At 41.9% G+C, this 16353-nt stretch overlaps 2 protein-coding genes across 13 annotated transcripts in view; both read right to left on the bottom strand.

Moving 5' to 3' along the window:
* The window catches only part of CHPT1 (choline phosphotransferase 1), a 154759-nt gene that overhangs the window by 26338 nt on the left and 112068 nt on the right, over nucleotides 1-16353 (bottom strand). The window contains exon 2 of the mRNA XM_050750225.1: nucleotides 2773-3068. Coding sequence (XP_050606182.1) covers nucleotides 2773-3045 — 273 coding nt within the window. The 5' untranslated portion in view covers nucleotides 3046-3068. The remainder of the gene's footprint in view (nucleotides 1-2772; nucleotides 3069-16353) is intronic.
* MYBPC1 (myosin binding protein C1) overlaps nucleotides 12387-16353 on the bottom strand; it is a 98693-nt gene continuing 94726 nt past the window's right edge. For 9 of the 12 annotated variants that reach the window (XM_050750210.1, XM_050750207.1, XM_050750209.1 and 6 more), the window contains one exon: nucleotides 12387-12665. In XM_050750210.1, coding sequence (XP_050606167.1) covers nucleotides 12565-12665 — 101 coding nt within the window. In that variant the 3' untranslated portion in view covers nucleotides 12387-12564. Of the gene's footprint in view, nucleotides 12666-13821; nucleotides 13865-15591; nucleotides 15651-16353 lie in introns of all 12 variants that reach the window. The other 3 variants (XM_050750219.1, XM_050750208.1, XM_050750216.1) reach the window with 2 other exon arrangements.

Here is a 16353-nt window from a genome sequence, read left to right as displayed (position 1 = left end):
TCTTAAGTCTGAGAATCAGAAAACAAGTCTCAAGCTAGGTGAAAGTCACTTAACATCTCTGGGCTTCAATTTCCTCTTATGAAAACATATACTACTCTTACTTTAGGATAGATGGATAGAAGAAATATTGAAGTGGTAGGAAGGCCATTGCAGGGAGCGGAACACTTGCCAACCTCTTTGGCTGATACAAGACACAAATGCAACCATGGATGTAAGAGCACTTTACATATTTGTATTATATAAAACATAAGATCTTTTTATTTTTGAAGTCATACCAACTTAGATCTGAATCCTACCTGATCCAGTCATTTGCTAGTTCTATGACCTTAAGGGAAAATAGCCAGAAACTGCTATGCTCTTCACACTATTGCTGGGCTTTCACCAAACAAACAATGTGGATCCTGTAATGGCATATCCCCTCCCTGCATCAGTCACTCAGAAGCATATGCAGGTTCTAATGACATACATTTCAGAAACTCTTGTTTTTAACTCTCATTTTCCCTTCTGGGGCCATTTGATTTTGCACTTTATTTTTAAATGCCTCCAATCCCCACCCTCCACCCTTTTTTTTTTTTTTTTTTTTTTTCACGAGGCTGATCCTAAAAATTAATTAATCATAAATGTACCTCTTCCATCAGGCCTCCATTTACCTCCCTAAGCAGAAGGTCTTGACTTTTTTTGTATGCCCTGCTCTTTCTAAGTGTTCAACAAATGCTTCTTAAATTAATAATAACATTGAAGAGTCCACAACTTAACTGGCCAATATCAGAAACATCCAAATGCTGTTAGCTAAATCTGGACCCAATCAAAACTAAATTTCATTATGTGTTTTCAGGATGTTGTCTGATAACAGTAATATTTTTAATGTGTTGAGTAATATTTTTAATTTGTTAGGCACATCACAATCTTTTACATTTATCTGCATATATATCATTTGGTCCTCACTGCATCCTTGTCAAGTTGTTTTGGCAGGCATTATTTTCTATTTTATATGTGGGAACACAGACCCAGCAGGTCTGTGGTGGAGGAGTCAGTTAGAAACCAAGACCTCCACTTCCAACCCAGCAATCCTTTCATTCTAATACACTCCCTCTGGTAAATTCTAGAAACAGGCAGCAAAACAACCAAAAACTAAAGCAGTTTACCTTTTCATATGTAATATGTAAATGAATAGCAATGGCAAATGACAATGGGAATGTCTACTAATAAATATGTAATAAGCCTGGCGCAGTGGCTCACCACTCCTGTAATCCCAGCACTTTGGGAGGCCAAAGAAGGCGGATCACTTGAGGTCAGGGGTTCGAGGCCAGCCTGGCCAACATGGTGAAACCCCGTCTCTACTAAAAATACAAAAATTAGCTGGCTGTGGTGGCAGGCACCTGTAGTCCCAGCTACTCAGGAGGCTGAGGCAAGGGAATCGCTTGAACCCGGGAGGCAGAGGTTGCAGTGAGCCAAGATCACCACACTGCTCTCCAGCCTGGGTGAGAGAGCGAGACTCTGTCTCAAAAGAAAGAAAGAAAAAGAAAAGAAATACATAATAAGCATATCGATCAATTGACAAGATATTTTAAAATGTAGGCTCAATTAAATTTTTGTTTTTAAAGGATCCATGAGCCTGGCCAACATGGTGAAACCCCGTATCTACTAAAAATACAAAAGTTAGTCGGCCGTGGTCGCGCGCACCTGTAATCCCAGCTACTTGGAAGACTGAGGCAGAAGAATGGCTTGAACCCTGAAGGCGGAGGTTTCGGTGAGCTGAGATCCAGCCACGGCACTCCACCCTGGGTGACAGAGTAAAACCCTGTCTCAAAAACAACAACAAAATGGATGCATGCATGGAGGGCATGAAATATTTCCACTGTATTTCTGTTAATCCAACCTCAACCCCCATGAGTCCTCCACAAGGCCTACACTCAAATTATTATAAAGGGACTTCACTATTTGGAGCAGAGGATAGAAAGTAATGTCACAGAATGTGCAATGTAATATTTATCCCACGTAGTATAAACTATAGATGGGAGTGAACTCCACTCTGCCCCCTATCTCTCCACACTCAACCCAAAGGGTGCTTCTGATGAACAGCTATCCAAAGCCTAAATTTACTCCTTATTTTGGACAAAGGTCAAATGTAATTATTGCTGATAAAATGTTGGGCTTTTTTAATCCCTAGGTTGTGATGACAAAAAAAAAATTTGCCTTGATAATATTCCAGTTTGTTTTTCTTGAAAAAGTCGATGAAGCAAAGAGGAAGTTACCTCTTAACTTATCTTTGATCAGCGCTACCAGTCATTTCAAGATCACTAGCTCAACCTTCCAGAAACGAACGGTTATGAAAGTATTCAAAGAGCGTCTCGGGCTTGGCACAAGTCCCTGTGCCAGGCAGGACGGAGATGGGGGTGTTCAGCCCCTAGTGTGCAAACACCCGACCGCGGGTCCATCCCACAGGTTGGCGCCCATGGGATAGCAGCTGGGCAGGCGCCCTCCGGCAGGTCCGCGGCCGCAGGGAGGATCTGCGCGGACATAGGCCCGGGGGCAGTGACCTTAACAGCCCCTCCACTGCCCAGGGAAGGCTCAGGATGGTCACGGGATTGGGATAGTGGCGTGACAGTCTCCAGGCGGCCCGGGGTGGGCACCCCCCGCGGCAGAGGCCAGTCAGCCCCTCCGGAACCCAGGAGAGGCTCAGCCGCGCGTGGGTCTGCCCTTTCCCCGGCGCTTCCAGTGACCCGCCCGCAGCGCATCTGGGGCCAGGCTCGGGCGAGCGGCCAGCCCTACCTCCTCGGTGGCCGTGGGACAGTAGGAGATGAGCACGAGCGTGGTGACCACGTTGACGGCGAGCCCGAGCAGGGTGATGGAGTTAGGGGCCATCCAGAGTGGGATCCACTGCAGCAGCCAGGTCCAGTAGAGCTGCAGCGGCGGCTCGAGCAGCGAGACACCCGCCGCGCTGTAGCGGTGCTCCTCCAGTCGCCGCAGCTGCGCCGCGCTCAGCGGCTCGCTCAGCGCCCTCAGCCAGCGCGGCGCGGGCCTGGCCCCGGCGCCTGCCGCCATGGCCGCCTGCGGGCCCCGCCGCCGCCACCGAGCGCAGCCCGCGCCTGGTATTGGGGGCAGGGAGAGGCGGAGGGAGGGGCTGGCGGCCGGGGCCTGCGCCGGCCGGGCTGGACTCACCGGTCGGGCCCGCACGGCGGAGGTCGAGGTCAAGCCGGGCTGCCCGGGTCCCGGGGCCCCAGCCCCGAAGCGGTGGGGCCGCGGGTGCGGCTCGCGGGTGGGGCCGAGCCTCGGGGAGGGGTCCGGCTGGGGGCGGGGCGGAGGGGTCCGGCTAGGGGCGGGGAGGCGGTCGCGGCGCTCGCGGGTCACCCTCGGCGCCCGCCAACGGCAGCCTGTTATTGGCATCCAGGTCCCTGACTCCCCAGGGGCCGGCTGCACTGCGCCTGAGGTCTGATTTCTTAACCCGCGGCGTCCGATTACGCCCTGAGGTCGTCTCCTAGCGGGCTGCACCGCGACCTAGCCGGTTTCTCTCCTAGGGGTGGGAACACGACTCCTGTCGCCCAGTGTCAACCGCTGCAGGACCGCGCTGCCTGCAGAGCCTGAGGGTTTTCGTGTGAGAACACAGTTCTGCAGGTCTGGGGTCACCGGGGTGACGACCCCATCTGTCCCGCTTGGTAAAACACATAAGCACGATTCTCCCTTTCTGCACGGAGGAAGGCGGCCCTGCCATGTATTCGCCCTAGAAACCCCTCACTGCAGGTTCAGAGACCAAGGTTTTGAAACTGAAAATCAAGGCTGAGAAACACTAAGAAGGAGACCGAATGGCTGAAATCCCAATACCTATTTTCTTCAGTGCATTTGATACCAACAAGGGTGGATATTTTGACACATGCTTTTCCCTGGAGTAGAGGTCAGGAACCCAGGAGTGTCCTCCCCCTGCACGGGGGAACAGGCTCGCTTGCCACACGCATTGGTAGGTCACCGGCCCCTTATCTCACAGTGCGCTCACTTGGACAGGGGACATCTGTCATAAACATGTTCTGTTGCACAACCTGAGACAGGCCTGTCTCTTGCTTTGCTCTTCACTTCATGGTTCTGATCTGCACGCACTCTCTAAGGCCTAGGACAAACCAGAAATTGCTTCCAAGACACTTGTGTGGTGCAGCCTCTATCAGCGAGTGCAGTTTGCCTCACCGGCTTAGTCAAACACTTGGCACAGGGGTCCACAAACTGCTGCCTGTGGGCCAGACCCAGCCCACCACCTGTTTTCCTACAGCCCTCCAGCCAAGAATGGTTTTGACAGTTTTAAATGATTGGAAAAAATCAAAGAATACTATTTTGTGATGTGAAGTTATATGAAATTCAAAGTTCAGTGCCACAAGTAAAGCCATGTTTATTCCTTACATATTGTTTGGCTGCCTTCATGCTACAAGGGCAGCTGAATTCAGTTGTGACAGAGACCATATGGCTGGCAAAGCCTGGAATATGTCCTCCTAGGCCCTTTAAGGAAAAAAGTGGCAACCACTACCTTAGAGCAATGAGTGTGTCTACAGACCAAGTGTATATGTTTTAGGAATGTGTACCTCCTCATCTTTAATGGGTAAAACAATGCTGACAAATGCAGGAAAGGAAATGGAATGGTGGAGATCCACTTTTAACAATGCCAGTTTATGTGCAGTGAACTTGACAGTACCTACTTTTTAATTTACCAATGCCATGAACAGTCCAAGGAAAAAATCCTTTTCCAGATTAGCAGATTTCACCATATTAAAGATAATTTTTAATGTTCATCAAAAGACATCATCAAGAGAATGAAAAGACAAGCCATAAACTGGGAAAAGGTATTTTCCTCAAAACCCACAATGAATAGTACCCAGATTATGTAAAGAACTCCTAAAAATCAATCAAAATAAAAAATACTCAACTGGGCTATGTTCAGTTTCTATAGGAGAAGCCCTGGAACATGGTAATGTTCCAGGGTGCACTTATGAACATGAATGAATTGCACAAGCATATGTTGAGTGAAAAAAAAAGCAGATGTATTAGTCAGCTTGGGTTGTCATAACAAAATGCCATAGACTGAATAGCTTAGACAACAGGAATTTCTTTCTCACAGTTCTGGAGGTTGGGAAGTCCAAAGTCAAAGTGTGTTTCTTAGTGAGGACTCTCTTCCTGGCTTGCAGATGGCCACTTTCTATGTCCTCACATGGCAGACAGAGAGAGAAAGAGAGGAAGCTCTCTGGTGTCTCCTTATAAAGTCCTTATAAAGGCACTAACCCCATCATAAAGGCCCCACCCTCATGATATCCAGTATCCTAAAGGCTCCATCTCCAAATACCATCACATTGTAGAGGATTAGGGCTTCAACATATGAATTGGGGGTGGAAGCGGGGCAGGATACCATTCCGTCCATAACAGCAGGTCATAGGCAAAATACACACAGTATTATTTTACTTATATAAACTTCAAAAACATGCAACTGTACTTTGCAGCTCCCATGTGGCAAAGTTATGAAGAAAAGGGAAAGAATTGTAAGTACAATCCTGATAGTGGTTACTCCTGATAGAAAGAAAGGAAATGCAATTGTAGGCAAGTTTCAAAGGTATTGGTAATTTTTTAGAGTACAGCTAAGCAAACTACAGCAGCCTAAATGGAATAGAAGTTTATTTTTCCAACATCGATGTCTGGGTAGGCATGGTAGGGCTACATGGCAGCTCGATGGTGTCAGAGGCACAGTCTTCTTCCATTTTATTAGTCTGCCTTAGGATGTTGCCCTTGTCCTTGTGATCAAAAATGACTGACCAAGACTCCCAACCAATTGGAAGGGGAAAAAGAGAAGGGGCTGCTATGCTCCTTTCTTCTGAAGGCCATGATCAAAGGTTGCACATATCACTTCTGCTCTTATCCCACTGGCCAGAACCTGGCCACATGGTTGCTATGCCAAACTGTGAAAGAGCCTGCAAATGCAATCTTTAGACAGCCAGCCACCTGCCCAGCTAAAATTCCTTTTATTTATTTATTTGTTTGTTTGTTTATTTATTTATTTAGAGACAGAGTCTTGCTCTATCGCCCAGGCTGGAGTGCAGTGGCGCAATCTGAGCTCACTGCAACCTCTTCCCAGGTTCAAGAGATTCACCTGCTTCAGCCTCCTGAGTAGCTGAGACTACAGGCATGCGCCACCATACCCAGCTAATTTTTGTATTTTTAGTAGAGATGGGGTTTCACCATGTTGGCCAGGCTGGTCTCGAATGCCTGACCCCAAATGATCCTCCTGCCTTGGCCTCCTAAAGTGCTGGGACTACAGGTGTGAGCCACCACAACCGGCCAAAACATTTCTATTATTATTGAAAAGTGAGAGAGTGGGTATTGCAGGGGGCCATCAAGCTGCCTCAATCACAGTTTTTTAACTGAGTAGTAGTAACATGTTCATTTTACTATTATTTATGCCATCTATGTAACTATATATCTACACAGATATAGATAGCATGGTTGTATATTTTGCAAATATGAAATGTCATAATTTAAAAATAGTGAAAGCAATAAATATAAAAACCATTTTTAAACTACTCATCATGCTCTAAATTGATTTTTCCCTGTGCTTCTTTGTTGAATTTTTGGAAATTTCAAATTAATTCAAGACATACTAAGGCATATTTATTTCTTCTACCTTACCCCACTCTAACATACTCTAAAGTCAAAAAAGTATATTAGAGATTTTCTACTATTTTATTTCTTGCATCATGACTCCCCTCCATTTTCATGGTTTATTACATATAGTGATTGATACATACAATGTTTCCCTTTTTTCTTGAATTAACATGGTAGCTCACATTTATGAGTTTCTATCCTATGCCAAGCACTGTTCTAAATATCAGGAGTTATTTCAGTTACTCCTCAAAAAAACTCTGTGATACGGATGAGGAAATTGAAGCACAGTGAAGTTCAGAAACTTACCCATGGCTCACAGCTAGTATGGTGGATTCAAGCCCATGTAGTCTGATTTCAGAGCTTATGTTCCCAATGACTGCAAAATGCCACCTAATAACTTACATGTATTAAATATAGGACTTTGGTGGGTACTTTTGTCAATATGGAACAGTCCAGTTTCTATATATCATGTTGGTTTTGTGCCATTCCAGTCTATTCTAAATATTATGAAAAAAGTTATTATACTAAATTTACTAAAACTAATAATATATTCCCATGTTCAGAAGCCTTTGATGAAGTCCAGCCTCCCTCACATGGCATCTGAGGGCCCGGTCTACCCTCCTAGTCTTACCTCCCTAATATCTCTTCCCCCATTCTTCTCCCTAAGTCTCATGCTCCAGCTGCGTGGGCCCACTGGCTCTCCCCAAACCCACTCTCACTTGTTCCCTGTTGGGAATCCCTTATTATTCCTGTCACATCGTCCGTCACTCAAGACTCAGCTTAAATTCCACCTTCTCAAAAATGAACTCCCAGATTCTTCCAGTTTGATCCCTCTTACTCCCACACAACAGAGCACTTTGTAGCTTGTAATGCAGGCTATCTTTGTTCAGTTATTTGTGTATTGATCAGCCTCCCTGCCCAGGTCACAGAGTGTCAGATCAACCCTGCACTGAGTGTGCTCCTCAATGCCTGGCATCCAGTAAACATCCATAATTAAAAATATATATATACTTTAAAATGATTACAGACACACAGGAAGTTGCAAAAATAATACAAAGAATCCCTTGTATACCCTTCACACAGCCTCCTCCTATGGTCACATCTTACATTTCCATAGCACAACAGGGATGTATAAATGTTTATTTGATGATTTAACTAAATTGAATTCCTTTTCCAAAGGAGAAAGAACAACTTGATTTAGGATCTCGGTTTTACTACTAGTTCTTTTGTGTAACTTTCACTCATATTTCAAATCTTCCTTAACATCCTCAATCTCTAGGCCAACTTTCCACAAAATATTAAATCGTGTCATATAGGCAGATTAGGCACTGTTGTGTGTGAAACCACCAGTTAGAAGCCCATGGACTTTCACTGGTTTGGAAGAAAGAGTGGGTTGCAGTAAGAAATCATGTGGCTAGAGGCCGGGTGCGGTGGCTCATGCCTGTAATCCCAGCACTTTGGGAGGCTGAGGCAGGCAAATCACTTGAGGCCAGGAGTTTGAGACTAGCCTAGCCAAAACGGTGAAGCCCAGTCTCTACTAAAAATACAAAAATTAGCCATGTGTGGTGGCATGTGCCTGCAATCCCAGCTACTCAGGAGGCTGAGGCAGGAGAATTGCTTGAACCCGGGAGGCGGAGGATACAGTGAGCCCAGATCATACCACTACACTCCAGCGTGGGCAACAGAGTGAGACCCTGTCTCAAAAAAAAAAAAAAAAAAAAAATCACCTGGCTAGGCTTGCATTGCAGTAGAATTTTATCATCAGGGCATCAAGCTACCTGTGTGAGTGTTTAGAATTCTGAACTTTAGATCCACAGGCTGGAGTATTTGTGATAAGCATAGTTTTATGGTATAATACTTGCTTTACTTGCTTGGGTTTTATATTTTTATAGTTTTGTACTTTGAGACTCTGAAGTCTAAATTTTATGGAACTCTGGTACTTTACAAAATACATGGGTAGATAGTATTCAATAATAGATTGATTAAAACCTTTGCTCTCCTCTCTAAAAATGCCCAAGCTGGAGTGCAGTGGTGTGATCTTGGCTCACTGCAAACTCCGCCTCCAGGTTCAAGTGAATCTCCTCCCTCAGCCTCCTGAGTAGCTGGGATTACAGGCATGCGCCACCACACCTGGCTAATTTTTGTATTTTTAGTAGAGACGGGGTTTCACCATTTTGGCCAGGCTGGTCTTGAACTCCTTACCTCAGGTGATCGGCCTCCCTCGGCCTCCCAAAGTGCTGGGATTACAGGGGTGAGCCGCCATACCTGGCGGAAAGTTTTCATTTCTAAGAAACTCCCAGGTGGTCAGCTGAGTAATGAGGGACTGAAGCACACAGTCTTAGGAGGCTTGGGTGGAGGCACCACTTTGAGCTCTCTGGCTCTCAGGCCTTCAACTACACCTCCAGCCTTCCTAGGTTCTGTGGGCAGCAAATCATGGGCTTTCTCAGTCTCCATAATTCCATGATGAATACCTTATAATTAATCTCTTTCTAGATTTTTCATGCTTTTTCTTTCCTCTTTTCCCTTTTTCTTTCCATTCCCTCCCTCCCCTTTCCTTCCTTCCGTCCCTCTTCTTTCCTTCCTCTCCTATTGGTTGTTCCTCTGAAGAACCCTAACATAATAGCCAAGTTGTAGCCTCCAAGACTGAAAGACCCCAGGTCCACGCTTGTCAGGGATGTTTCAGAGTCACCTGTCCTTGAGTGAACCATACCGGGTTTGACCATTAAACTAAAAGAACTGCTTTTGCTTATTCTATGGGTGACTTTTTTATAAAGTGTAATACAATGACAGGCATCTCTGCAGGCACCAGTGTAGATTGAAGACCAGAGGCCTTTCCTTCTCTCCATTTTCTGGGCACCAAGAAAGATTCCTGTTGACTCTGGAATCTGAATCTCTAAACACGACAGAGAATTTCTCAATCTCCCTAGCTAGTGGAGAGCTCAGAGTTACATTTAATCTGATTTAGAAAAGTTAAGTAATATGGTAAGTCCTGTACTCCATCCTAGTATGATACACACATTGACAATAACGAATACATAAACCACATTATCCAGCTTCTGCATTGTTGTCATCCTCTCTTATACCTGCATCCTGCCGTGTTTATATGTTCCCCTCTGTGTACTAGTCTTATACATTATAAATTCCTTGAAGGCGTGAAGTACCTCTTTTTTTTTTTTTTTTTTTAAGATAGGCTCTGTTGCCCAGGCTGGCAGTACAGAGGTGCGATCTCAGCTCACTGCAATCTCCACCTCCTGGGTTCAAGCGATTCTCATGTATCAGCCTTCTGAGTAGCTGAGACTACAAGTGCATGCTATCACACCTGGATAATTTTTTGTAGAGATGGGGTTTTGCTGTCTTGCCCAGGCTAGCCTTGAACTCCTGCACTCAAGTGATCTGCCTGCCTTGGCCTCCCAAAGTGCTGGGATTACAGACGTGAGCCACCACGCCCAGCCTGAAGTACCTTATTTATCAAGTTGCAAGCTGAATTCATTACAGTGCCATGCAGATATCAGACATTCAATAACTCATTTGTTGAGCTGAATAGTGTTTCAGAATTTATTCTAAAAATGAATAGTTAAGGGCATATTACCTTGTTCCAATGTCTCTTAGAATTATTTTTTCTACTTTGATATTAATTTAGATGAGAACATCCATTAAGCCTTCTTTTAAGGTAAAGAAAGAAACGTGAGCCTTAAAAAAAATTTTTTTTTTGAGACAGGGTCTCACTTTGTTGCCCAGGCTGGAGTACAGTGGTGCAATCTCGGCTCACTGCAACCTCCACCTCCCAGGTTCAAGCTATTCTTGTGCCTCAGCTTCCCAAGTAGCTGGGACTACAGGTGTGTGCCACCACGTCCAACTAATTTTTGTATTTTTAGTGGAGACAAGGTTTCACCATGCTGCATAGGCTGGCTTGAACTCCCAGCCTCAAGTGATCTGCCCACCTCGGCCTCTAAAACTACTGGGATTACAGGCGTCTGAGCCACTTTGTCCAGCCTAAAATTTTTCATGAATGTTTAGTTTCCCAAAAGAATTTTTGGTAAATTCCTGTGATATATAATTTTTTAATACAGTGAAATTTAAACAAAATTATAGAAAAACCAATAGTAATAACAGCTTCTGATATTTTTTGCTCTTTGCAGTTTCACAATAGACTTTTTCTTCCTTATTAGAACTTTGCAGTGTATGTGTACCCTTAATATAAGGAAAGATTATATGTAGAAAAGTAATATTATCTAATATAAAATATAATTAAAGAGCCTAAGTCATAAGTGAGGAATCAAAATTCAGCAGGGGGGTTTTACAGTCTCTTTTAGGCTATGTAAAACCATACACGTATAAGCAGCCTAACCAGCTTGGCCAATGTCTTGGCAAAACTGCTCAGTGCATATTTGAGTTAAGTAGCCAGTTCAGCTGCTGCGCTATGGCTAAGACCCAGCAGCTGGGCTGCAGGGACTATGTTGATTAGATTTGCCACATTGTCATTTCTTTGGTTTGTATATAGACATAGGGCCTTCATGTCTTTACAGTTGAGCCAGACTTCCTTTATGTAAAATACCTTAGCCAATACTGTGCATGTAGCTTTCTTGATTAAAACTGGTATTTACACAGGGATTGCACACAATATTATTCTGGAGTTGTTGGGAGCATAGGAGCAGGGGTGATAGCCAATGTCATTAACAACCAGTAAGGCAACATCACCAACCAACTCCAAAAGAGATATATAGAGCCACCATAGTTTGGACATAAACTAGACTTTCTCTTGTTCTCAAATGTATTGCAACGAACTGAATCATTCACCCTTCCCTTTACGAGCCCAACATCAACCCAGATCCATGACGACCATAGAACTTCTCAGCTAAAATCTGGAAAGAAAGCAGAGCAGATATGTTTAAAATGTCATCCACAGAAGCCATGGGCCCACCAACAAGTGACAACATATTTAGCCCCTGCAACAAAAGACCGAAAAGAAAAACAGAAGGGAGGCAAGGGAATCAACAGTAATGGTGTGGTACCTTACAGTTCCATTCTACTCCCTTAACTGAAACTTTGTATCAGGAAGAGTAAGGGAAATTGTGGAAAAGATTATGGGTTAGTATAAATGTTTCGCAGCTGCTAGATTTTTTTTATAAAGGTTTCCATCAAATTGAATGGATACCGTTAGCAAACCCTAACTCTGTAATAGGTCTGTTGTCTGCAACAGCCCTCTGTCACTATGACTAGCTGTTTTGGCAGAAGCTCTGGCAGAGTTGGCCAAGATGCCTTGCTAGAGCCACAGGGAGGGCAGACCTGGGTTCAGGGGCATGCTGGCTCCCAGCCTTTAGTCTCAGTTCTGTGTCTAGGCACACAACCCCAAATACATAAGTGAATATTGTATCATTTCATCACAAACACTTCAGATTTGTTGTACCATTGACTGAATTCATTTTCCCTTCTGAGGAAATTTGTTTGAAAGTTAGACTTTTAAAAATGTTTCATTGCATTCAAATAAGAAAACAGGGCACAGATCCTGGTGTTAAGCAGGGCTGTATGAAATAAACAACTCTGCTTTAGTTAGAAAAATCTATTAGATCAAGAGAAAGATGGGTTTTCAAGGTCCAATCGTGGTGTATTGTGTCATGTTCTTTACTCTGAGAGGAAAAAAAAGCATTTATAGCCTACTATTTAAAATAACTGCTTTTGCTGATTCTATGGCTTGCATTTTTGTAAAGTATAATACAGTGAGCAGAGATAATAATGACCAAAGTGCTGACTTCAAATGAGATTTTGTTTGCAATTTTTAATTAAGCAATCTGGGCAATTTTTTTTTTTTCTCTTCAACATTAGGAGGAAAGAAAAAGACCACACTTGGGGGCCTGGTGGAAAAACAGAAAATGCTTTTTCTCATTTCAACCAGATTTCAAAGCAGCAGAGTGCAGAGAGGCAGTGGCCAGGCCCTCAGTATTCCTCAGGATTGCTTGAGTGTACGTCTCGCAGATAGGAATCAATTATGTTTGGAGGTACGCCTTGCAAGAGGAGCCTGCAGAAGGACAGCCCACCTAGAGAGGACCAAAAGGAAAAGAGATAAATCAAAACCATCTACGTGAAAAATCGCTGAAACAATACTTCTTGACTAGCTGCCTGGAAATGTGACTAATTATGTTCCCATTAGTTACAAAGATTCATTCAGTCTCTACTTGGAAATCTTCTCCTAGTTTTAGTACATTTAGAATTTAAAGCACTTGGCATCTAGAAGGAAAAGCAAGCTCCCAGCAGAACCATAGCCGTTTTCCCCCTACTATTGTTCAATCTTCATTTAAATTCCTAAGTGGTTGGAAAGTATTTATTGCTCTTTGAGAGGTTTTGTGATTCCTCATAGATGATTTAAATGTTCCGACTGAACAGCAGAATACATGCACACCATCTTATGGATCAGCGGGAAGATCTGCTTCCAGTTTGTTAATGTTGTTTTTAATTAGGCACAGAGAGTTTCAATTCAAACACACTGGAAAATATATAAACTACCCCCTTTAACTGTGGTCATTTATGCACGTCAAAAGCACAAAAATTGGAAATATTTTGTTAAAGTTATAATGATAAGACCGGTCCAATACTTTCTGAAGGTGTGAGAAACACCAACCAATATTTCATACCTACCTTCTGAGTTTCTGATTTATATCAAAAAAATAAAAGTACCCTTCAAGAGAGAATCCATGAAACCACAAAAATTCATGGTCCTTTAGTGAAGTGCTTCACTACTTGCTAATAAATTCACGTCCAGACAAAGCAGCATGCCATTTGAACATTCTTAAAAACTTCTTTAATGCAAATTTGAGAAAGTCATTCTCCTTTTTTTAAAAAAACAACTCAAGTCACATATTGGTAGAAATGATGCCACTTATGTACATGTCCATTCCTTGATGCAAATAATTCAGAATGCTTGGGTATCACCCGTTTTTGTCTACATTAAATGCTTTGATTCATGCTCTACTGCATTCAACAACTTGCTTCATGTCAACAGGAGACTGCTGTGATGGATAAGTACTAGCTGTTAATTTCAAAATAGTGAACTACAAATTAAAACTACGAAGTTAGCGATTTAAAATAAGTCTATTTTCATTGGATTACATAATGAAAATCATGCCATACTCCACAGGCTTGGTATGGCTTATGACAGTCATAAGCTTCATATGCCAAAACCATATGAAAGCTTACCTTAGATGATATTATACATTCAAAAATCCTTATTGTGCAACGACTAAGGAAAAGAGAAAGAGGGAGAGAGAGAGAAGTCGTAAGCATTAATAAAGTGCTAACACCAAAGTTGAGTACTTGTTGGATGAAATTATGGTCATGATTATGATGAGGTGATTTCATTAATCCTTAGTCATGTAAAAGATGTAGGAAAATAGAAGCACATGAAATGAAGGGTGGGGATCCAGTCACGTCAAAAGGATCATTAATATGTAAAACATTTATTAATATGCACAACTACTTTGCCTGAATAGGTGGCAAAGCCAATCTGATTGTATAGTGAATATCTATGGTAAGAGCTTCCAAACCATTAGCTTAAAACAAATACAAAAACCAAAACCCTACAACATATATATATCGTGTTTTTCAACAAAAGAAAAACATAGACAATGGACAAAGTGTTAGTGTACATATATATATGTTGAAATTCTAAAAGGCAAAATTATCAAGTACAAATATTAGACTAGTGTATTCTATAATATTGTACTCTGAATGGAATATATATGACTGATCTAAATAGACACAAAACTTAACCTTATGTTACAAAGCTCTTCTGTATACAATCTACAAAGCTTTCAAGAAAGAACCTTACTTTTTTTCTCTTTTGAAAGCTGATATTATCTTTGGAAATTCACAAAACAAATATTGTAAACTCAGGCATAGATCTACATCATCAGGGTTTTAATCAAGTTGCATACCCAGCTGCAAATAACTCTTAATTTGCAATTCCAAATGGGGGCAAATCACATGTATATGATAGTACTCATTTATTGCTTGATACATTTTATAATAGAGCCTAGAATTTTCTTTCCTTTTAAGTTCATAAACATGTGAAATAATTTGAGTCCCCATGAAAATGTCCAAAATCTTCAACAGATAGATGGGTTACAGATATTCTACTGGCGAATTTGTAATGGGAATATTTTAAATATGTAAGTTTCCCAATTTATTTTTTTTATTTGTTATTTTTTTGAGACAAATTCTCACTTTGTCACCTAAGCTGGAGATCTCGGCTCACTGAAGCCTCCTCGACCTCCCACATTCAAGCGCTCCTCCTGCCTCAGCTCTCCAAGTAGCTAGGACTACAGGCTTGCGCCACCACACCTGGCTAAGTTTTGTACTTTTTGTAGAGATGGGAGTTTGCCATGTTGCCCAATCTGATCTTGGACTCCTGGGATCAAGCGATCCACCTACCTCGGCCTCCCAAAGTGCTGGGATTATAGGCGAGAGCCATCACGCCCGGCCTTTAAATATTGGAAATATTTTTTTATCCTCTTTCCATAAAAAATGCTCGGAACATTAAAAAAAAATGTTTACAACGTTCAGTTCTCTGAATTGCATCATGAGTGTAAGGAAACTATGCTGTAAACTATCTTTTAAAAAGTACTTCTACAGTTAAAAAATGAAAATAATAAAGAAATGTTGATTCCCAAGTTTTGATAGTCTTATTATATAAAACGAGATCATCTTCAAACGTAGCTTTCTGGCTTTATTCATGGAGACATGTGGTAAGGTACGTAGTTTTCTGACAAAACTTAGTTTCTACATTACTTAATATCCTTGAATAATTTGGCCTTCCTTGTTCATGGCATAAACACTGTATGCCATGAGCTGCTAAGAGGTACAATTAAAAGCAAATGAGAAAGTCAAGCTTGACATGCAAGGTGCATTTTCATGTAAGAGGAATGGAACGGAAAGTAGAATATCCAGTGGGATATAAACGTTTTAAACCTGTTGCTGCCCCTCCAGGAAGACTGGTTGTCCAGGGGTATCTACTCCTTGATATATCACTGCAGAATCAGAATATTTGTACCAGTATTTATTTATTCTCAGTTGACATTCTTACCTTTTTTCACAACTTAACTTGATTCAAGTTACCTATTATCAGATAACAATCTGATGATAAACAATTTCAGTTACTTTTAGGACCAAAAACTTTTACCAATATATCACAGTTGATACTTTATTATGAACTTATGTACTAGAATACATTATTCTTTTTATCAAATTTAATTACCGTACCATTTACTATATTTTCACTAAAAAGACTATATCATGTATATGTATAATACTATTCACTTTTAAGGAGGGCCTCAAATATTGTTCCATTTGTTAAAGCATCATTTTATATCATTAACAACATTCAGCTAGTTTCAGAGCATAAATAAGTGGTACTGTTTTTTTTTAGTTTTTGTTTTTTGGGGGGATATTGAAACAAAAGCATCAACAATACTTTGGAACTAATAAGGCTAGCAGTTGAGAAACCAGATGATTTGCAATTATGACCTTAATAATCATTTAAAGCCAATAAAGGAGCTAAAAATGTTTAAATTCGTAAGGATTATCTCAATAGTAAGGCTTGAAATTTTCTAAGAATATTATATGCCTTATATTTGTGAGAAAAAAATCAAATCTTTTTCCTTTCACTCAATTATGAATCATAAAAGAAAAAATACAGCTTTAAAAAGTTATAAGAGGAAAGCGGCTGGGTGC

This window comes from Macaca thibetana, chromosome 11 (assembly GCF_024542745.1).
Source record: "Macaca thibetana thibetana isolate TM-01 chromosome 11, ASM2454274v1, whole genome shotgun sequence".
Lineage (NCBI taxonomy): Eukaryota > Metazoa > Chordata > Mammalia > Primates > Cercopithecidae > Macaca > Macaca thibetana.
Note: the sequence above shows the minus strand (reverse complement) of the source record. Positions and strands in the feature narration are given on the sequence as shown.